Source organism: Diabrotica undecimpunctata, chromosome 3 (assembly GCF_040954645.1).
Source record: "Diabrotica undecimpunctata isolate CICGRU chromosome 3, icDiaUnde3, whole genome shotgun sequence".
Taxonomy (NCBI): domain Eukaryota; kingdom Metazoa; phylum Arthropoda; class Insecta; order Coleoptera; family Chrysomelidae; genus Diabrotica; species Diabrotica undecimpunctata.
Genome location: NC_092805.1, coordinates 37,250,677 through 37,275,471, shown reverse-complemented (window position 1 = coordinate 37,275,471; position 24,795 = coordinate 37,250,677). Strand labels below are relative to the sequence as shown.

At 32.9% G+C, this 24,795-nt stretch overlaps 1 protein-coding gene across 1 annotated transcript; it reads right to left on the bottom strand.

The window, feature by feature from the left end:
• Positions 1 to 1,836: 1,836 nt before the first annotated feature.
• On the bottom strand, positions 1,837 to 18,471 carry LOC140435562 (polygalacturonase-like). The gene is made up of 4 exons (XM_072524308.1): positions 18,128 to 18,471; positions 13,788 to 13,999; positions 10,028 to 10,349; positions 1,837 to 2,186 (listed from the first exon to the last, which is right to left on the bottom strand). Exons 1-4 carry the CDS (start codon positions 18,414 to 18,416, stop codon positions 1,942 to 1,944), a joined length of 1,068 nt encoding a protein of 355 aa, XP_072380409.1. The 5' UTR covers positions 18,417 to 18,471; the 3' UTR covers positions 1,837 to 1,941.
• Between the last annotated feature and the right edge of the window lie 6,324 nt (positions 18,472 to 24,795).

Genomic DNA, 24,795 nt, shown 5'->3' with positions numbered 1-24,795 from the left:
GTAAGTTTGAGGTGTCATATTTGTTGCTGAGTTCTTCCAGTTCCTGACATTCCTTGTTAATTCATTCCTAATTAGCCTTTCTGATTTCATATTTGATTTTATTCTTGATGGTTTTATATTTATATTCATCTTTATTTTTGTATTTTCTTTTTTCAGTTATTAGCTCAACTATTTTCGGTGTCATCCAGTCTTTTTAGTGGTTTCCTCTTCTTCGCCTAGGACCTCTGATCCCGCATTTAGTATGGCTTTTTTCATATCTGCCCATTCCACGCTTCCTTCAGTTAATTTATCTATTTCTGCGTTTAGTTGCTGTTGGCAGTTGTCGTCTTTTAGGTTTTTGATGTTTATTTTGGTGGTTTTAACTTTTTTCTTCGATTTTCTGAGTTTAATGTTGACGTTTGCTAGTAATAGATTATGGTCCGTATCTGTATTTATTATTGACCGTTGTCAGCACCAGAAGATGGTCACCGCACTACAAAGAGTAGGATTGGATGAGAAGGACATTCGGATCATCATGAATTTATACTGGAACCAGCGTGCTCAAGTCAAGGTCGAAGACCAGCTGACCGACCAAGTGAAGATCATGCGAGGTGTAAGGCAAGAATGTGTGCTATCGCCGACTCTTTTCAATATATCCTCTGAGGAGATTTTTAATGAAGCCCTCACAAACCTAGACATGGGAATCCGAGTGAACGGTGAATACATCAATAATATCCGCTACGCCGATGACACTGTGTTACTAGCAACCAGCCTAAACGATCTGCAGGCCTTACTTGAGCGAGTGCGAACTGTGAGCGTAACATACGGACTGAACCTTAATATTAAGAAAACTAAATTTATGGTTGTCAGCCGTACAAATTTAGATCCCGGGGCACTAATGGCAGGTAGCGAAGAGATCCAGAGAGTCGACAGATTCACTTACCTCGGAACTACCCTCAACGTACAATGGGACTACGCTCAAGAGATTAGATCCAGAATTGAAATGGCACGGTCTACATTTATTAAGTTGAGATCCTTGCTGTGCTGCAGTGATCTCAGTTTGGGAACCAAGATGCGGATAGTGAGGTGCTACGGTCTTCCAGTGTTACTGTATGGAGTTGAAGCCTGGACACTGACGCAAGCCACTGAAAAAGGAATCGAAGCCTTCGAGATGTGGATATACAGAAGGATACTAAAAATATCTTATGTGGACCATGTCACCAACGTTGAGGTCCTACAGCGCATGACAAAAGAAAAAGAATTGCTTAATTTAATTAAACAACGTAAGCTTGAGTACCTCGGCCACGTGATGCGGAACGAAGAAAAATATCGAATTCTTCAACTCGTTATGCAGGGTAAAGTATTTGGCAGAAGAGGACCGGGACGCCGTCGTATCTCGTGGTTGAAAAATCTCCGACAATGGTTTGGGATGACCTCAGCGCAGCTGTTTCGCAGAGCAGTCAACAAAACCATGATAGGATCGCCAACATCCGGACCGGATAAGGCACTGAAGAAGAAGAATCTGTATCTGCGCTTGGATAGGCTTTTGAACTTTGTACTCCAATTACGAAACCTTTTGTTAATCTTTATAAAATCTATTTGGTTTCTGATTATATTGTTGGTGTTATCTTTTAGAGAAGTCCACGTGTATAATCTTTGGTTTATAATGTGTATACATTACGTGTATAATCTCTGACATTGGTTTGTTTTTTTAATTTTTTATTATACTTATTTTAGTAACTTTTATTTTTTTTGGTATTTCTGTTGTTTTATTTATTTTCTCTGTTGTCTATTTCATCAAAACATTAATCTTCGTTTTCATTTAGGTACGCTTCGAAAAAAATTTACAAATTAAAGTTATATAAGTGTAATGGTAATGACTGTTAAGACATATTTATTTACATTTTGTACCTATTTATAAGTAACACTATAGTTTTTATACAATTTACATTTATTTTTTATTTAACAGTTAAATCCAGTGGGGTGAAAATTACAATAATCTTTAGCGCCTCCAGAAATGTTAATGTTAGACCACTGCCAGTTTGCGCATTTGTTGTCATTACACACGATGTGAACACCTCTAGCACCTTTTCCATGTATGGAACCTTCGACGTTAGAGACTTTGAGGTTGGTAATTTGAAAATCGCGGTGGGTATTTCCTTCATCTCCATAATCCTGGTTTATGTAAATTCCGTCTTTCTGCATTCCTACAATAATTATTTATATAGTTGTTTATAGCAAAAAATTAAAACATTACTCAAGAATAGCAGTTACCGCAGCGTTTCTCAACCTCTTACCATTTGCGACCCAATTTTCCATAATTATTTTCACCGCGCCCCGTCTCATCAATAACAATATGGTAATAATAATGAACCTAATGATAATAATATTATGACGCTAAACTTACAGTAAATCCTTAATTTACTAAATTACTGAGAATAAGTAAATTTATTGATATGTGACAACACCGATATGGAACCGATGTCTCCCTTCGCGAGAAGTGCCGAGTTATTTCGAACGTTCTCGACCGTCTGCATCCCCTCAGTTCTGACCAGAGTATACCACAAATACATAGTATAAGTCGGTTCGCTATATTTACGCGGGTTTCGGATTAACAAAATTATGCTAATTGATAACCAGTTGCAGTAAACGACTTTCCAGAAAATTAGGTAAAAACTGCATTAATGGTCATATTTTAAAATACATTAAAATAACATTAGGGTAGGTATAAATTTGTTACAATATTGCAGTTGAATCGATTCTTTGCCAGTGTTGACATTGTATGTTTGGTGGAAATATTTAAAAATGCCTAGACGTGTGTTAGATGTAGATAGTCTAATTTGTAGTGTACATAAGTATTTTAGAGATGAAAAAGAAAATGGCGGTCCTTTAAAATCGGTAATGTCTGTTCAACAACGCGTATGTGATGCTCTAGGAATTAGTGAAACCAAACTAAGAGGAGTATTACAAAATCGCAATAATGAACGGCCGAAAGAAGATCACCGAAAAACTCGCCTATCATTGAAAACGAAAGATATTCCAGATGGAAAAAAATTTGAAATTCGTGATACCATTTATCGAATGCGAGCCAACAAGGAACATGTGACCTTAAATACAATTCTCTCGGAATTAAAAGATAGAAAATTTGACGAAATTGGCAGAACAAGTCTATGGCAAGTGATACATAATTTGGGTTTCAAATTTCAAAAGGAGGATAACAGAAAAGCCCTTTGTGAAAGAAGTTCTGTTGTGCATAAAAGAATTAACTTTCTAAGAAAATATTCTAAATTAAAAGAAGAAAGGGCAAATTTTATATATTTAGACGAAACATGGATATTTTCTAGGGGTGCAACCGCAAGGCCAGATGATAACGTAAAGTCTATCAAACAAACTGATGGAAATGGGAAGCGACACATAATTTTACATGCAGGAGGGAAATCGGGTTTTATAGAAGGTGCTGATTTAATATTTTCATCAAAATCAAGTGACTATCACGATAATATGAACACAGAAATGTTTGTAAAATGGTTACATGAAAAACTTCTCCCAGGTTTAAGTGAGCCCAGCGTAATTATTTTAGACAATGCACCTTACCATTCTGAAGTATTAAACAAAAGTCCAACGAATTCTTGGACTGTTAATAAAATTAAAGAATGGTTGACAAAGGAACATATACCATTTACATAACATATTTTAAAATCAGAATTATTACGCTTGGCAAATATCCACGCAAAACCAAAAACCTTTGTTGTGGATCAGATTATTGAAAGTTACGGTCATCAAGTTTTACGTCTGCCACTGTATTATTGCCAGTTTAATCCCATCGAATATATATGGGGAATAGCAAAACAATATTATGACAACCATATTGGGCCTAACGGTTATAGCGACGACGCAGTTTGGGAAACTTGGCGAAAGGCACTTTTAATTGTAACTCCAGAAGTGTGGTGCAACTGTATATTCAAGTGCGAGAAACTAATAGAAGATTGGTGGACTCGTGAAAATAAAATAAACGAAATAAGTCCAATCATAATAACAATTAATGGTGATGACAGTGATGATGATGACGATTATGATATTTTTGATAATAATGACTGATTTTCATTTTTGTTGGCAAGTTAAATTTTTTTATTTTTTATTAGAAATTCTCTCCATGGAACAAATATACATAGACCATATTTTCTGTGTGAAGTGTAATATAAAATTATTATTAGGTTTATATTAGCCACATTAGACTCCATTAATGAAGTAATTCTCCTTATTATAATGTCAATTATATAAAAGATTTTCCATTATTATTTAATTAAAAAAAGTTATGGATTATTTTTCATTTCATTTGACCAGTTGATATTTCCCCAAAGAGCAGGTAATTAAAACTGGGTACTTACAATAAAATTTTTAATCCGAAACCCGCGTAAATATAGCGAACCGACTTTAGTGTAGGTGGAATAGGACGGGTGGGGAGAGTGGGAGGTATGGCATAGCAAGAGACGTATGACGTTGATGTAAGTGCTGTTGCGATGGTTTCACTAGTGTTGCATATTTACCCAAATAATGAGTATACTATACAATGGTTTCCAAAAAAGTAAAGATTGTAGCAAATTCTACTAAAATCACTACTTAAATTTACAATAACTTATTTCTAAAGAATTATGAGAATCCACCAAAAATATATTGTGTTAGTGAGTGGCAACATTATAATCCACGCTCTTGCCATGCAATTTGCAAATGGAGTTATAAAGACATTGTATCCCAAATTTAGAAATAGGCGATAAAAACAGTATACATAAATTTTTATATATCTAATAAACATTGCTAAATATTGTTCTAAAGCTATTTTCTTGGGGCATTTTATAGTAATTACTATTTAAATGGGAATAAGCCACAATTAAAGGTTACAGTACGTTTATTGACGTTTAAATTTCCACTTCGGAAATCGTTCTCAAAATACAAACATTAGTAAATTAAACAAATTTTGTTTTTTTTTACTTAGTGAAAAATTCTTCTAATAATTTAATTTTATCTGACTCATCTATATTGACAATTCAGACACACATTATACATTTTAAAGTAGACGACTTTAAAATTTCATTACAGTAAGACCCCTCATTTTTATGAAGTACCGAAAGTTCATAAAACGAATATACCACTTAGACTCATTTGTAGTACCATGAATTCTCCTTGTAGTGAACTATCAAAAGTTTTATTAAATATTTTAAAAGCAATTGCAAATAAAAATGACACATTTATAAAAAATACACAACATTTTTTAAATAGATTATCAAATATTGAATTTAATTCAAATAATACTTTGGTAAGTTTTGACATAAATAGTTTATTGACGAATGTGCCATTAGATAAGACTTTAAATATAGTCAAGACAAAATTAGAGAGTGGTGATACATTGGCAACTAGAACAAGACAAAACATATCAGCTATAATGGAGTTAATAACATTATGTACTGATAATACAAACTAAATAATGAATTCTATAAACAAAATTTTGGTCTAGAAATGGGCTCTAGTTTATCTCCATTATTAGCCGATATATTTATGGAAGATTTTGAAACAAATATTATTTCTAAAGAAAATTTAAAACCCACAGTGTGGTGAAGATATGTAGATGATGTATTCTCAATATGGCCTCATGGATCAGAGTAGTTGGACACATTCCTAAATGATATAAACGATAAAGAAGAGACAATAACATTTACCATGGAAAAGGAATATAATAACACACTACCTTTCCTGGATGTTTTAATCTCTAAGAACGGTACTAGATATGAAACTCAGGTGTATAGAAAACAAACACACACCAGCAGATATTTAAATTTCAAATCAAATCACAATATTAATATTAAAAAGGCAATCAATAAATTCTTATACGATAGAGCCAAAATTACTTGTTCTAACGAAAATTCGTTCTTGAAGGAAAAACATTTAACATTTGTTAACATCTGTTTTATTAAAAAATGATTATCCTTTATCGTTTATAAATAAGGAATTTTTAACAATCGATCGAATAGAACAGAACAACTTAGAACGAGATCCTACAGCATACACAAGTAATAATACGAGGAAAATAACAATACCATACATAAAAGGATTATCAGAAAAACTTAAAAGGATAGGAAATAAATTCAACATTTCAGCAACATTCAAAACAACAAACACGTTGAGATATATTTTGTCCAAAACCAAACCTAACAATGAACAAGAAAGGACAAAGCATTGCATTTATAAAATACCTTGTGAATGCGATCGGTTTTATTAAGAGAATTTGATAGATTACAAATATGTAAACACGCATAGGATAATGAACATAGGGTTCAATGGAATGATTCAAATATAGTCAGTCCTAAAAGAAACGGATGGTAAAAAGAGAAAAATCAAAGAAGCGGCTCTAATTATGCTAAATGAGACCAATTGTGTCGCAAATTCCTCGGCAGAATGTAGTAGGATCTGGTTACCCATATTGAAAGAGGAAGTTATTAAAAGTAAAATACCAGTATTGGTAAGTCAGTAACATAAAGAGGATACATCATTTATGTTTTTTAAATAACAAACATATAAAATCAGAATTTGGTGTTTATTGAAGGTAAACTGAATGCACGATCAAATACTTACTATGTCGGGATAGTATTATGAGGTTTTTTCATGGTTTTTCCCTTATAATTTACTATGAAATCACTAACAGGAGAATTTTACTGTCATTATGGCATGTATTTGTCTTTTTAAGGACGAATTACATGCTATGATCTTTTCTGACGGATATTCTCAAGTTAAAGTTGATTTCATGTAATCGAATGAACTATCTTATAAGCAGTCGTCCCAGGCAGGAGCGCAACAATATTGGCAATATCATTTTAAAGTCGTCTATTTTAAAATGTATAATGTATGTCTGAATTGTCAATATAGATGAGTCAGATAAAATTAAATTATTAGAAGAATTTTTCACTAAGTAACAAAAAAAAACAAAATTTGTTTAATTTACTAATGTTTGTATTTTAGGAACGATTTTCGAAGTGGAAATTGAAACGTCAATAAACGTACTGTAACCTTTAATTGTGGCTTATTCCCATTTAAATAGTAAACATTGCTCAAAGAGAAGAAGATACAATACCAAAATGGTAGAGTATTCCAAATCAAAAGAAAATTTTTTGTTGATGGATGAAAGTTAAAGTTGGACAAAGGACTATTAAACATTCTGAAGATTAGAGGTTTATTTTTACAAGCACCGGGTAAGAACAGCACCTAATTATAACAAACTTTTGTTAGTAAATACAAACTGGATAATACTTTGTACATTTTGCTTTTGTAGTTAAATTGCTTTTAAATCTTAAGCAATATGAATCTTATATTTATATACTATACATAATTTTTAAAATCATTAAAACTCTTAATTCTTACTATTGCATTCCTAAAAGTTGCCTTATTTTATAAAAAAAAGCTCTTAACTCTCATAACTGCATTCCTAAAAGTTGCCTTATTTAAAAAAAAGTCATAAGTTGCCTTACATTCTTAATTTGCATAATATTTCATTATTATAGATTTTGATGGACCTTCTACTCCTGACCAACATACTAATTTGTGATAATCCTGAAGAGCAAGATCGCAGAAATGCTAGAGTTTACACTTTATTATCTACAGATGGTCCTTTAAAGAAGAGTATTTAAGAAGGTATGGTACTTATAACAAACCAATACTAATGAATATAGAGGCATCTATATTTGTTTATCAATAGGAAGATCTCTAATCTAATTAACTATCTAACTATCTAACGATGGGAAGAATAAATGAAATTGGTGGAAAAAACAACCTTACATGAAGTTGTCCATCTGGTACAGGATCACAGCCAACGGAGACAGCAAGCTAACAATATTTAGGTTGTCCCACCCACTTGTGGGAGGATACTTGTTGTCAATACTTAACCAAAGAAAATTATACAAATAAACGTGTCAGGATATCTGGGAGTTACATTACTACCACCTTACTAGGGGGGTATATACTCTGGTTCTGACAAGTCTTAGTCGAGTCAGTCCTTCTGTATCTGTTAAATTTATTGTGAATATGTATGTTGTAGTTTGTATGTTAATTGGATTTTACTGTAATAAAATATCCAAAGCAGTAAATATAAATTTATACAAAATCATGGACAAATTTTTAACTGGGGTAAGGGAGCATTCGATACTAGTGAAGCATCAAAAAGTGCACAGGCAGGAGTGGTTCCAAAAATAAAATCAAGAAAATATTCTTAAGAATACTTAAATTTTGGGTTTACCTTTAATGAAGTAAACGAATAAGAAAGACCTCTGTGTAGTATTTGCTCAAAAATTTTAGCAGCCAACAGCATAAAACCGAAAGTTTCATATCAAATAGCCAGATGTAAAAAGTCCCACACTATTGGTAAAGAGCTTATTTTGCCAGCTACAATTGAAATTGTAGAAACTATGTTTGGAGATAATTTTGCCAAAGAATTGAAATCTATACTTTTATTAAATGATACTGTTGCCAAATGGGAAGTTGCGCGACAAGCTGTTTTCGATTTAGCTTAAATGAGCAACAAATTGCAATAAAGATGCTCATTTTATTGTCTACGTTCGATTTTGTGATGGCACATCAGTAGTAGAAAAACTACTTTTCTGCAAACCAATAGAATTGAAACCAACATCGCTCGCATTATTTGCTATCTTAAATGATAATATAAACAAAGCAAAAATAGAGTATAAAAATTTCTTCAGAATATGCACCAATGGTGCTCATGCAATTTCCGGAAAATTTTAAAGTCTACAAGCGCTTGTGAAACAAAAGTATCCAATGTGAATATTAACACACTGTATGATCCACAGAGAAGGTCTGGCTTTCAAAAAAATGTCTCCTGGTCTGAATATTGGGCTAATTACGGTGTTAACAGTAGTTAATTACATAAAAATGAGACTTTTGAAAACTAGAATCTTTTCTGCACTTTGTAAAGACATGGGTGCAGTACATTCAGCATTATTATTTTATTGTGAAGCAGGATGGTTATCACGTGGGAACTTTTTACATCGTTTTTTGAATTAAAACATGAAATCGCCATTTTTCTACAAATAGAAAATAGACCGAAAGCCGAGATGTTTCGAGATGGTTTGTACGCCAATACAAATATATTGGATACGAGTGATAAAGTTTATTGCTTTTTGTAGAAAATTGGAATTGTGGAGCAGAAATTAATAGCAAAACAATTTAGAAATGTTGCAAATGTGGATGAATATGTAGTAAGACTTACAACGTTGAAGAACACCACTTGAAAATTGTTTTTAAAATTATTGAATATCATTTAGCGATGCTGACAAAAAATTTTTGAAAGATATTTTTTTGCCGACGACAAATTACACCCGAAAGGCGCTCTACTTGCGAAAAAAAAAAACCGTTTTAGACTTCACGGGAAATTCCAATATTAACAAACAGTTTAATAATAAATCCCTTTTTGAATGTTTGGCAGAGTTAAATGATGAGTTTTCTGGACTGAAAACCGGAGCGTTCCGTTTACTTTTACCGTTTTTAACATCCTACATTTGTGAGATGTAGATAAAACTAAATATAGAAAAAGAACTGAGAGCATCTATTTCTAATATTACACCCTGTTTTATTAAACTTTGCTCTGAAAAACAGGCCCAAGTAAGTCATTAATATATATTAAACTTGTTCATAATTTAGTATTTAGAAGTTCGTGTGTAGTACTAATACAGTGCTCTTTATAAGTGTACCTAATATATCATTGTTTATGTGTATTTTATTTTTTATTTTGTTACAATTTTGATTTGCTTTGATTGCAGTAAATTAGTCAATGTTGTTGGTGTTTTCTTCCCGCCATTCCTTATTAGTAATAGTGTTCCCTATAGAGTGGCTCGCTCCACAGGTTGAGAATCACTGAGTTGCCGCATTCCAACGAGTAAAACGCGGTAATTACTCTTAAGCAACAATGTTATTTTACGCTTATAATAAATACAACAATTTTTCTCAAAAAATAACCTTATGAGTATTTGTTAGATAAATATTTTAGTACCTGTCATTGTTATATGATCATATATAACATTAGTTATGAGTCCAGTTCCTCTTTTTGTCTTAATGTGAATACCAATGGCGCCATCTTTCAATTCACAGTTCGAAAAAGTGATATTGTTTATGGTTGCATACTTTGCTTGATCATTAGTATTACTACCTGCTGAAAAGCTTAGCCCATGGCTTCCTGCGCATTTAATACCGTTGAAAACCATGTTCGTACCACCATTTACAACAATGCAATCATCTTGGTTATCTACTGAAGAGTTTTCTATGTGAATATTGTTACCAGCTGCTATACCAAAACCGTCTGTATTTCGACCTTTCTGCGAAACATAATATTGTATTAATATACTATTTTTTTTCACTAAAATGCAATCAAAATACTAACAAATCAATATCAAGCATTAAGCAGTAATTATGTAAAATTTCAAATTTTTGCTTAACCCTGGTATTAAGAATAAAAATAAAAAGAAAAATATTTCTACTTTTAATTGCTAAATTGCACTCCCTTTAAAAAGCTATCAAAATTTTATTCCAAAAATATATTACACTAATTTTTACTTATTAGGTAAGTAACTGATTAAATGGTAAAACATTTTCAACTGTTATATTAATAAATTTCAATAAAACAAAACTTAAAATTTTAGATTGTTCAAAATGTTCCCCATTTACCTGTTGACAGTACTATAACGTTTTTTTCGTTTTTTTTTGTTTTTTGCCCAACTTATGTTGTTACATTTTTATATAACTCTCTCACGTATTTCAGCAAAATTTTGTGAATTTGTCTGGTTTACCTTGAACTTTAGGTTATACCAAAAGAAATATTTAGTAAAATGAGATCCTGTTATCTCGTTGGACATTATATATATATATATATATATATATATATATATATATATATATATATATATATATATATATATATAATATATATATATATATATATATATATATATATATATATTAAATTTGAAATTTCCGCGGGAGCTATATGTGGTTTCAGTTGTTTTCCGGGTTGACTCCGCGTTAAATATTTTTGGTTTTTATAAAAACCATTGTTTTGACGACGTTTCGGCAAGGTCACACTTGCCATTGTCAAGTCAGATTCGTTCTGCTTCGTCTTGATGTTCCAGGCGAACTGATTTCTCGGTCGCTGCACGCTAAGTTTAAATATCTTGTTGCGCTTCTTGTGGTTGGTCCTGGGAAAGAAGATTGAAGCATAGGATATACAGTATACCGAAAACCAACCCATACTGACAGGTACTTACACGCAGACTCACACCATCATCCTGCACAATTAAATTCGGTAATAAAAAACAGAAATCCCGAAACAACAGCAAAGATCCAGAAAAAGAAGAAAAACCAGTCGGTAAAACTATCCTGCCCTATATAAAGGGTATGACAGAAAAAATCAGCAGAGTTCTAAGAAAAAACAAAATAGAAACTATTTTTAACACCGACAGAAAAATAGCAACCATATTACCATCAGCAAAAACAAAAGTTGCATTGGAAAATCAAGGCGTATACAGGATCCCGTGTGAAGACTGCGATAAATCGTACATCGGACAAACAAATCGAAGGATACAGGTTAGACGCGAAGAACACCGAAACGCCATCGAAAGAAAAAGAGAAAACGTTATCCCTAGCACAACATGTCATAAACACAGGACACAAAATAGACTTAAATGGAACAACAATGCTAGCCAACATCGAAAATAAGGCCAAACGTGTAATCAGGGAAGCCATAGAGATCGAAAAACATCCGAAAAATTTAAACACCAGAGATGATGCGCAAGACTCTCAAATACGTGGAAAACAATTCTGCAGAAAAACCAAGAATATATATATATATATAGAACCGCCACTGATTTTTATCAGTCTACATATTATCAGTTAACCCAATCCTTTACATTTCTTTGTCTACCCCTTCTCTTTAATTTTTCCTGGGCATTCTTCCCATTGGTAATCGTCCTCTATTTCTTCTTTTTCCCATTGGTAAGCGTTTTAAAAGCTGTTTTGCTTGTCTTGCCCGGTAAATTCGTTGTACGTGGTCGTACAACGTCTTTTTTATCTGTAGGCCTAGGTATCTAGATTAAGAACAACATTTAAGTTTTAATATATCTTTCAATAATATTATGTTTTTGCCGTTGCCTCCTTAAAACATTTTTTTTGGTCTTATTACCCAGCGATTAAAAATAGTACTAAAACAATTGTATTTCCAACCAAATCTGAAAAGAAACCATTTACTCTATTTAAAAACGAAGCTATGGAAATTTGTCTTAAGGTCAACAAGTATAAGACCAAAGACATTGTGGTTCCGAAGAACAAAAGAGAAGAGTTGGACAAAATGTATCAATAAACACATAATTCAATTACCTGGGATTAGGTAATGTCAAGAAACAGGCTTATTATTTCTTAGCTTAAATCAACAATACTCTCAAAAATAGAAAAATAAAAGTATATAAAACAATAATTTGAACCAAAATAACGTATGGAAGCAAGACATGGACACTGAACCAACGCAATGAAACGAAAGACACTAGGACAATATTTGGGCCTTGGAAAAACAAGAAAACAAAAGAATACGACATAATTACGAAATTTAGACACTTTATAAATATGAAAACATAGTACGGTACATCAAAGCAAACCCATTAAGATATGAGGGACAAATAATAAGATGAAAACTATGGATACAACATTTTGGGCCAAATGGCAGAAGGTCAGTTTGGTAGCCCAAGAAAAATAGTGGAGTGCTTGACAACAGTGGAGGAGGATAGTGGCAATGACTCACATAGAGTTGTATAGCCGGTGATGATGATGATGAGTTTATATTCTATGTAATTGACTAAGTCTATAACATAAAAAAGAAAACTCATCAGGAATAAAAAGAGTATACCTTAAATACTGTTGAATATAACGTCAAAATTATTAATCGAAAAATTTAAAAACCAATACAATTTCAAACTTAATACTTTCACTGACACAAGACGCAATGTTTAAAGTTACTTATGAAGCAAAAAATAATTCCGAAAAGAAGTAGCTGCAGGAAGACCTTAACAACAGAAAAAAAAGCACCCTATTATGGAAATATAAAGAGTTGGAAGCTAGTGGACAAAATTATTGTGATAAAGAAACTTCAAAGTTTTTAAATTAAATTATTTTTGTTTTAATATGCGAATTGGCATTGAAAGGGGAGAAATCTAAAGTTTAACTTCCCATTTTAACGAAGATATTGATAACGCGGGAGATAAAGTAGGTTTATTATAAAGCAGTATACTATGATAATTAATAAAACAGCTGCATTAACAATTATTTTAATTGATTAAAATAAATTTGGTCATATAAGGCAACTCCATCGAAGCGGATGTATTTATAGAGGGTCTTTTCTGCCATGCCGCAAAGTTGTTCTTTAGATTCATTAGTAATTAGTACTAATTAAATATAATGTACGCATGATTTTCTCCGTGGGAATGTTTCACCTTCTACTATATTTTAAAAAGAGAAGTAATCTACAAACTAATTTAGCAAGTTATTTCATTGATTTATTTGAAATTTATTTGATGTTTATATTCAGTTACATAATTTAACGAATCCTAATTTTCAGAAAAATCCAAGTAAAGTTTGTTTATCGAATAGACAAAAGACATTTGTTGTTTAAAGAGCCGTCTATCTTTGATGTCACATCTTTAACGAAATACGAAAATAAACTCATGTAGTTTTTAGACAACATTGTAAAAAAATTTATAAAATTATCTTACTTTTCTTCCTTCATGACTATCGATAGTCCAGCCACTAATTGTTAAATCGTTGGCTCGTATTCCAACACAAAAGAGGGCACAATTTTTTAAGTGAATGTTTTTAAAGACAGACCCTCCAGTGGTCGATATTTGCACAAATCTTGGTTTTGTAACACCGCCCGAACCGCCATGTCCATCCCAATATTTTTCACCTTGTGCGTTTAGAATGCTACCTGGAACAAATATCTTTAATAATAAAAATAAAATACTGAAATGTTTTCACCAAATTGGACAATTCTTGTTTTTTGTAGTTTTTGTTATTATCAGGAGAAGGTTTGTGTAAAAGATAATTTTCAAAAAAATAAACGGAAAGACCTTAAAAGCAGTTTTTATCTCATTTTAATTCGTAATATGACTAATAGATGGCGCCATACTATGACCAACAAAGCAAGCTATCACCGAAGTCTGGCAGTGTCTGCTGCGGTTAGAACTTGGATGGGTGACCGCTTTGGCACACCGCATGTTGTTGCCATGTGAAACCTTGGAATATAATAAATAAATTATATAATATATATATATATATATATATATATATATATAGTGTATATAACGACGCTAAGAAAAGACACGCTTTCCCGAAAGTTACCTACCAAAGAATTATATATATATATATATATATATATATATATATATATATATATATATATATATATATATATATATATGTATATATATATATTTTAATGATTTAACGTTGGTTCGGTATGGTATCGGAGGGGTTGTTCTTTTGCTGATAAGATTAAAATCTCCGGTAAATGCCTAACTGATAGTGACGAATGGGTTGTAGCTGATCTAACAGGTCAGCCAGCTCTGCCAATGAATCCTACCTCCTACGTCCACGAAGACATTAGTCGCGTAATCTCCGGCAATATATTGCGTATTGTGGGAGTACGTAATATAGCAGAAGGAGGAAGGTAAAAGGCGAGTTTCGACACATAATAATCGGAACACACCAGCGAGCCCTTGCCAACCCGCACTGAGGCAGCGTGGTAAGGTACGCCTCACAACGGACATGAACGAGACATTCAAATCATGACCTTTATTCTCCGTAGGCCCAAATGGCCCTGAAATGGGTAGCTTTCGGGATCATGCCAGGAAGGCAAAGGCTGCTAAGAATCTGCGGAGTCTAAACCGCTACACAACAACGTTATATATAGCGACATATAATTGTCGCTTGCTATCAAATCACTCCAGACTTGTAGAACTGAAAAAATAAACAGAAAACATAAAATGGGACGTCATAGGAATTAGCGAAGTAAGACGCAAAAATAAAGAGCTATTGCAATTAGCGTCAGGAAACACATTCTACTACCGAGACATATCAACAGCTAGAACAGACGGTATTGGATTCCTAATCAACAAGAAATGGAATCGAAGAATAGTAGAAATAACTAGTATCTCAGAGAGAGTAGCTAGTTTAACCTTACAAGTATCAATATTCTATAAATAAATAAAGAATTTCTACAGTAACATAAATGAAGCATTAAATAACAATAAAAGTCATTTCAAGTATTTAATTGGTAACTTTAATGTCAAAGTGGGAAACAGAAACGACAAGGAACAAGTTGTGGGAAAGTATAGGGTCGCTGAAAAAAATGAGAGGGGAGGAAGACTGGTTCAGTTTGCACACTACCAAAACATACCAAAACATACCAATTGAAAATATATTGTTTAAGAAAAAATCAAACAGAAAATGGACTTGGGTAGCACCAAATGGAATCACTAAGAACGAAATTGACTTTATTCTAACCAACAAGATTGCTACAATAAAAGATGTTAGTGTAATAAAAAAATTTCAAACAGGCAGCGGCCATAGACTAATCATAGCAAAAATTGTTCTGGATCTGAATCTAGAAAGAATAAAATTAATCACAAAACCGAGAGTAACCGGTATAAATATAAGCAATCTAAAAGAAAACTCAGATCACTACCAAAGAAAGAATAAATACATGACTGTATTCTGTATTCACTGACCAACTTAAAGAATACATGACCAAATTAACAGCTCTTAATCAATGGAAATCATCCTTGATAGTGCCAAAGAAATCAAAGGCTCGCAACAACAAAATCAACATAGTAAACTCTCTGATAAAACTAAAATATTGCTAAAACAAAGACGGGAAATGAAAGTAAGCAGCAATATACAGAGAATACAATATACAAAACTTTGTAAGACAATAAGGAAAAGTATTAAGGAAGACATAAAAAAATACAATAAAAGAGTGCAATCGTAAAAACTGCAATCGAAAACGGGAAAAACTATAAGAAAACAAGAAAAGCAAGAAGTTGTACCAGAAGTCCCTCCGAAAGTAGAATCGACAATTGCAAAAATGGAATACGGTAAAGCAGCTGGAATAGATGGTGTAACAGTGGAACTGCTTAAATACACTGGCAATAAAATCTGGAAACTCTTAGCAGGCATATTTACGAACTGCCTAAGATGCTACACAGCCGAGAGGACCAGCTGGCTTCACAAGTGGATTCAGTACAATAGATCATATTCATACACTTCGAGAACTAATGAGTAAAGCTAAAGAATATGAAATACGGCTAGTATTAACCTTCATAGATTTCGCGATCGCTTTCGATTCTATATATCCTAAGGCAGTAATAAAAGCTTTGACCAACCAAGGCATTGACAAACCCTACATAGAAACCTTAGCAAATATATACGGACAAGCAAAAGCTAAGATAAAAATTTATGAAAACACTACAGAATTTCCCACTCCCAGAGGCGTCCGACAAGGAGACGCAATATCACTAAAGCTCTTCACTGCAACTCTAGAAAATATATTCAGCAAAATGAACTGGCAGAACAAAGGAATATCCATTGATGGAGAATACCTCAGCCATCTAATATTTGCAGACAACATCGTTCTGATTGCTAATAAACCTGCAGAACTACAAAAATCTGTAACCGACCTAAATGCAACTAGTGATGAAGTTGACCTAAAAATGAACTTGACAAAAATAAAAACCATGTACAACGAGATAGTGGATGTCCAAGATGTAATAATAAACAATACTGCACTTGAGACAGTATACAAGTATATATCCTGGGACAATTAGTACATAAATCTGGCTCGTTACTTCCAGAAATCAACAGAAGAATGAAACTAGCTTGGACATCTTTTGGTAGACATGCAGTCATACTCAAATTAAAGATGTCAATCCACCTGAAGCAACAAGCATTTGATCAGTGTATACTACCAATCATGACATACGGCTGCGAAACTTGGACACTATAGAAAGAGATAATATTGAAACTCAATGTCACTCAAGGTCAATGGACCGATGCATGCTAGGTATAACAAAAAGAGATCGAAAAAAAATAGAATGGATAAAAAAAAACCAAGGTTATTGATGTAATCCGTAGAATTAAATCTTTAAAATGGCAGTGGGCGGGACATATAGCGAGAAGAACTGACAATAGGTGGTCCACTGTAATTACACTGTCGTATCCAAGAGGCGTCAAGAGACCAAGAAGACGTCCAAATTTAAGATGGGACTATGATATGGTAAAACTCATTATGGATAAACCCACTGCTTAAAAGTAACTTATAACATATATTTACAAATCGATGTACAGGGCGTTGAAAATTTATGTGCCCGCATTCTATAACAAAATAAGATTTTTTTTCTATCTTTGATTGATAAAATGAAACAGAACAATATGTTAGATAAATAGTATTTAAAATCCGCAATTCGAAATAAATTGACGTTTATGCATTTTATGCAATTTTTGTATAAATATTAAAAATCCCCAGATATTTATATAAAATATATGCAAAATATTAAATATATTCATTTTACATATTTGCCTAGGTCTAGTTATCAACTATCAGTTTAATCTATCCATTCTTCTATTTGCGGCATACAGTGCCGCTACGCGCTCACTCTTTTGATTTTTAAAAGCGCACCTGCCCTAGAGTTTCTCAAAACCTGAAATTTGCACAATTCATGGTTTTTGCATTGTACCGACGATACATTTTAAAGTAGATAACTTAAAAATGATATTATTTTGGAGGTGCGTTCCTAGGACCACATTCTTGGAAGATAGTTTATTCGACTAAATGAAAACTTTAACTCGAAATTATCCGTTAAAAACATCATAGGATGTGATTTATGTTTAGAAAAATGTATTTTTAAGTTAAAGTTGTAATTGATCTTCTCTCTGAGAACCAAGTTTCTGGAATAAGTTAGATAATGCTTATGTAGTGTTATATAAAATCATTAATTCAAACACATATACGCGTATAGTTCAGATTTATAAGTCTTAAAATATCTTCAATAAATCTTACCTGATGCACCCTGCACTAATACCTTTTCCCCAGTAAACTCGATAAGAGGACCTTCCCAATGGGCTACTTCAAAGACGGTAGTTCCTTCGAAAGTCACAGTGGCTCCATGTCTTAAATGTAACTCAAGAGTTTGGCCTCCAGGTACTACTAAATTAGAAATAATTATGTTGTTACAGTCATTTACTGCTTGAGCTACTTGAGAGAACTGTGTAACTGTGCATGGATCACTTTTCGATAGTAATGGAGAACAAAGAAGTAACAGAAGCGAAAACTTGTTAAAATAGATCATTGTCTTTGAAAAAATCGGTGTTTCTAGATTCAATTGCAATATTGCAATATAAAACATTGTATTTATAATGTAACTGTAATCTATTTCCAGAAATAGGTTGTTTTTTAGTGATAACTATTATCTTAATTTATTTCAAGTGGTTTGTACTAAAAGTGTGCCTACAGTATATCAATATCAATATTCAACTGCTTTAAACTAAGACGTAGAATGCAAACAAAAAAATTAAGGACCTCTACACTTTTCTTATGTAAAAGTAGTTTCAGTTAAATTATACTTAAACTTGATCATGCTGAACAAAAGTACTCATTGTCCCAAGACTCGCGAATCAATTGAAGAGCGTTATTCCAAAACTTAACAAGTCCAAATTTGTGATTTTTCAGTACGATCGAATTTCTGCCGTTATTGATTCACATTTGGTAGAGAAAAGATTTTTTGCAGATTTATTAATCATAACCTTCTAATTAACCACTTTTAATCAAATTTAGCTTTTATTTGTTTTTTTAAAACAACAAAAAAAAAAACGAATACACTATGAATTATACTAAAGAAATACCTCCTCATTGTCCACGACTTCTTCCGCAACGTCTTCATTGACATTGGCAACATTCTGCAGTGCACGATCGTAATCTTAACATCTTTTCCTAATCGGTTAACTTGACAAATTTTAAAAGATGTCTGACATTTGCGTTTTTGGCAGCACTAATTTTGTTAACACCTGGTAACAATGTAGCTGTTTCTAAAGTACGTGAAATATTAACACTGTTACTTTTCAATATACTGTGTATACTGTGTACATGCATTGCTGGTGTAAGTATTTTGCACAGAAACTGTTTTCTTTTCTTTGTAATAAGTAAAGATTCGTTGCTCAGTTAACTTAAACGCAAACTTGTTTTTAACATTTTGCAGGCCAAAGCTGTGTAGTCTTTAATAACCCATTGTTGACCATTTTTCAGCACTTTGCAATTTTTATCAAAAATATTGTAATAACCTTGAGGACTCGAAATTTGCTCTTGTTTCCTTATTATTTATTCAGATCGTTCAAAGACGGGATCAGCCGGCATAAAACTATGGCCTCTTATTGGAAATATGTGCTGAATTTCTTTAAACATGCTATTTTGTACATAAAATAATAGCATAAATATAACTGCAGAATTTTTATTTTGACCAGGACAAGAATCAGAATATAGTTTTAAGAATTAAGGTCTTTCATCTGGTTTTAAAGAAAGGTACTTTGCCTCCAAATACATGAAGAAAATGCATTAGTGCGGAACTTACTTCATTTGACCCTTTACCACTTCCGTTTTCAGTCAAAGTGTAAGCAAAACAATTTGCCTTGTTCTAATTTGTTTCTAATATTACAAAAGTAAGATTATATAACCACAACTGCCGCATATAATAAACATCAGAAATGCTTAGTTTTGGTAAAGGTTGGTTTTGTTACATATCAAAACAATCTTCAACGACTTCGCTGGTGTCTTTTTTATAGGAGTTGATAAAACTTTTTCGCTCGTAGCTTATGCAATTTCAGTTCGGTTGAGATTTTGTTACTAATATCAATGCTTGTCGCACCTGTTAGTTCTTGCAATTGCGCGCAGTTGCAATCATAGCGCATGCCCAGAGAACTTAGTAAATTTTGAAATAAATTTATTTTGGACTTAAGTTCAGTTTGGAAACAAACTTAGAAGTATGCATTAATTTTGACTAGGACTTGACCATATTTTGTAAAACATGAATGATTATATCGTTAAAGGCGATTCTTGGTTATACGATGCAGTTAAAATCACAATTTTCGATTTTTTTGACTTAGTAAGTTTTGGAATAACGCTCTTCAATTGTTTTTTATTGACATTTTTGTTATAAACATCCAATTTGATTTGCAATCTATAAAATTTTATAATAGGCAAATGATTATAACAGTATTAAAACATTTCAGAAAACTATCCAGTGACAGTTTCCTTTAACTTGTATAAGATTGGGTTTGGGAGAGGCGGGATATTTCTTCTTTGACACATTTCATTTCAAGATCACAAGCAATAACACTATTAGTTACGTATCATGGAGCATTTACGATAATCCTAAGTACTTTGGACTGAAATCTTTGTAGAATGCCGATATTTGAGTGAGATGCTGCCCCCAACAATTTAGTTCCGTAGCTCCATATTGGTTTTAGGACGACTTTGTAAATTAAGAATTTGTTGGTGACTGTTAATTGTGATTTACGACCTTACATTCAGTATATTTGTTAAATTTTATGTCCAGTTGCTTTCTCTTAGTAAATATATGTGTTCTCCAAGTTATTCGTTAGTGCACATGGATTTCCAGATATTTTGCATCTTCTTTGTGTTGCAAAAACTGACCGTTTAACGCCACAGTTAAACACGCACCTTTTCGTAGGATGTAGGTAACATAGACAGATTTAAATTAATTTACTTTACAGAATGACGGTATTAGATTTTTGTTTTGATACAGTGCAGCAACAACCGCTGATACGTATTTCGACCTTCTTAGGTCTCTTCAGAACGGTATAGTCACTGCTCTGAACCAAAACAAAAATCTCTCCCGTCCTAGACAATAGTTATTAAAATAACTATATACGGACGTAACTACGCCATCTAAAAACAAAAAGAGAAATCAAACGATTTCTACTGAGCCAAATCGAATTCAAATCTTAACCACTGTGTTTCCTAAAATTTGCGAAACAAACAGCTGGATAAATTACTAGGCAAGGGAATCTAAAATTGCATTCCACAAGCCGTTCATCCTAGTCAAAATTCGTAGTGAATTCAGTTTCTCGTACTTCCAACGAAGTAAATAACAAAACAGAATGACGGTATTAGATTTTTGTTTTGATACGGTGCAGCAACAACCGCTGATACGTATTTCGACCTTCTTAGGTCTCTTCAGAACGGTATAGTCACTGCTCTGAACCAAAACAAAAATCTCTCCCGTCCTAGACAATAGTTATTAAAATAACTATATACGGACGTAATAATGTCCCTTCCCTTGCCGAGTAATTTATCCAGCTGTTTGTTTCGCAAATTTTAGGAAACACAGTGGTTAAGATTTGAATTCGGTTTCGCTAAGTAGAAATCGTTTGATTTCTCTTTTTGTTTTTAGATGGCGTAGTTACGTCCGTATATAGTTATTTTAATAACTATTGTCTAGGACGGGAGAGATTTTTGTTTTGGTTCAGAGCAGTGACTATACCGTTCTGAAGAGACCTAAGAAGGCCGAAATACGTATCAGCGGTTGTTGCTGCACTGTATCAAAACAAAAATCTAATACCGTCATTCTGTTTTGTTATTTACTTCGTTGGAAGTACGAGAAACTGAATTCACTACGAATTTTGACTAGGATGAACGGCTTGTGGAATGCCATTTTAGATTCCCTTGCCGAGTAATTTATCCAGCTGTTTGTTTCGCAAATTTTAGGAAACACAGTGGTTAAGATTTGAATTCGGTTTCGCTAAGTAGAAATCGTTTGATTTCTCTTTTTGTTTTTAGATGGCGTAGTTACGTCCGTATATAGTTATTTTAATAACCATTGTCTAGGACGGGAGATATTTTTGTTTTGGTTCAGAGCAGTGACTATACCGTTCTGAAGAGACCTAAGAAGGTCGAAATACGTATCAGCGGTTGTTGCTGCACTGTATCAAAACAAAAATCTAATACCGTCATTCTGTTTTGTTATTTACTTCGTTGGAAGTACGAGAAACTGAATTCACTACGAATTTTGACTAGGATGAACGGCTTGTGGAATGCAATTTTAGATTCCCTTTCCGAGTAATTTATCCAGCTGTTTGTTTCGCAAATTTTAGGAAACACAGTAGTTAAGATTTGAATTCGGTTTCGCTAAGTAGAAATCGTTTGATTTCTCTTTTTGTTTTTAGATGGCGTAGTTACGTCCGTATATAGTTATTTTAATAACTATTGTCTAGGACGGGAGAGATTTTTGTTTTGGTTCAGAGCAGTGACTATACCGTTCTGAAGAGACCTAAGAAGGTCGAAATACGTATCAGCGGTTGTTGCTGCACTGTATCAAAACAAAAATCTAATACCGTCATTCTGTTTTGTTATTTACTTCGTTGGAAGTACTTGCCGAGTAATTTATCCAGCTGTTTGTTTCGCAAATTTTAGGAAACACAGTGGTTAATATTTGAATTCGGTTTCGCTAAGTAGAAATCGTTTGATTTCTCTTTTTGTTTAATTTACTTTAATTTACCAGATTTTAACCAAGAGGAAATAACATATAATTTAGTCTGCAAGATTTGAGACGCAATGACAGGATCTTTGTAAGATGCCATAAGAGCGGGATCATCTGCATCTGTTGGTTGGTGTAATGGTTATATTTTTACTAATGGGTAGATCAGCTGTGTAGATAATATAGAGGATCGGACCAAGTATACTCTCCTAAGATACGCTAAACCTTATTGGGTATAGAGTTGTGATTTTATCCTGATACCTTACTTGAAAATATCTAGTTTGAAGATAGGATTTTAGGATATAGAAAAGGTTGTTCACTAAGCTTTTTCTGATTTTGTATAACATTCCATGGTGTCAAATTTTAAAAGTAGCAAAGCAGTATTGTTGATCTTCAAACTGATTCATATAATTTTTTTATAACACGACGGGGGTATATTTCGCTCTAAACCCAAATTTATGGATAGGAATTAATTGACTTACCTTTAGAATGGATTATATTTTCTTAACAAGTATTTTTTTAATAATTTTGCCATACCAGAGTGTAGGCTAATAGGTCTATGGGAGTTTGTTTGCTCAGCAGATTTACCTGGCTTAGTGATAAGTATAATTTGGACTACCTTGCACCTAAAGCGGAAAGTATCCCGTTCTTAAAACAGCATTGTATGTTTGTCTCAAATATTTCAGTCCTTTGTACGCAAGTTCTTTTAGAATTTTAGCACTAATTAGGTCGTATCTTGCATATGTTTTGAATTCAACTATGCATGGATCTTGTGACTTGGTTAACGGTAAAATGTTTAATAAGTAATTTCAGTTGATATGGGGTTTGCAGAAATGCTTTCACTTTATCGTCAATGTCAAAGTTATGTTCACCGAGATACAGTTGGAACACTTTTTCTAAGTACTCGGCATAAATATTGACTTTTTCCTCATTAGTCTTTGCCCATTGACCATCTGGAGTACGTATAGGAGGGTTGCTAAATTGGGGACTTTTTAATTTGTTTACGGCTTTACATAATTCATAGTCAGTAGCTTTTGCAGCTGTTGAGTTCCTAAGATAGTTTTAAATTTCATTGTTTTTATTAGTATTTAGTAAGATCTGATTAATGTAAATATATGTCCGCAAATGCTTCGTTTTATTATATATAGGTGCGGGGTGTTTTGAAAGGGGAGGATATGATCATCCTCTTTTATTTGCTATGTCGCATTTTACGATTCGATCAGTTGTTTACTTTGTGCTCACTAAAAGGCCTTCTTTAAGTACATAAATTAAAATTTGTCTTATAGTAAATCTATTTATAACTATAGTGCCCTATAATATCTCGCATGTCGGTATACGTTCATTAATAATGAAGATACTGTGAAGTTGTCTGTTTTTTTATCTAAATATATTTGTTGTGTCCTTTCAATTATCACATCAAATGCTCCAATCGGGCCAATAACAACGTATATATGATGTAATGCCCTTTTGGCAATGCATTCATGTGCGTTTTTTTGTCTCAGCATATTAGCTATCCCCTCTCTAATGTATTATACTTAATGAGCAGAAGAAATATTTTTCTTCCACCACATAACACTCAATTGAATAGCATAATTCCAAATCGGTGTTATATTAGTTTTGTATATTAGTTGTATGTTTTCGAGGGTGAGTTGTGATTTTCTTCTTCTTCTTCTTCTTCGGCTTTTCCCATTATGAGTTCGCCGTTTTTGTCCTTCACAGCACTCTATTCTCCCAGTCACCTTCTCTGAGATCTCAATCTATCATAGCATTTCCGACGTATGTTTTTCATCTTGTAGCAGGTCTTCCTCTTCGTCTTCTTCCCGGCGGATCCCAGTTTAATATTCTTTTCGGCCACCTATGCTCTGGCATTCTTTGTACATGCCCGTACCACTGCAGGGCTCTGTTTTCCAACTTTTTTGTAATTGAGCATTTTACTTCCATTCTTTTCCATATTTCCTCCGTTCTTATTCTATCCGCTCTTGTGATTTGTAGACATCTTCATATAAAGTCCAGTTCAACTGTTCTTATTTTATTTCGTATTGTTGTTGTCATTGGCCATACTTCCGCTCCATATAGGGTAATATTCATCACTATGCTTTGAAAGATCCTCTTTTTGTTTTCTTTGGTTAGAGTGTTGTTCCATATCACTCCATGAAGTGCTCTTGTGGCTTGTTTTCCC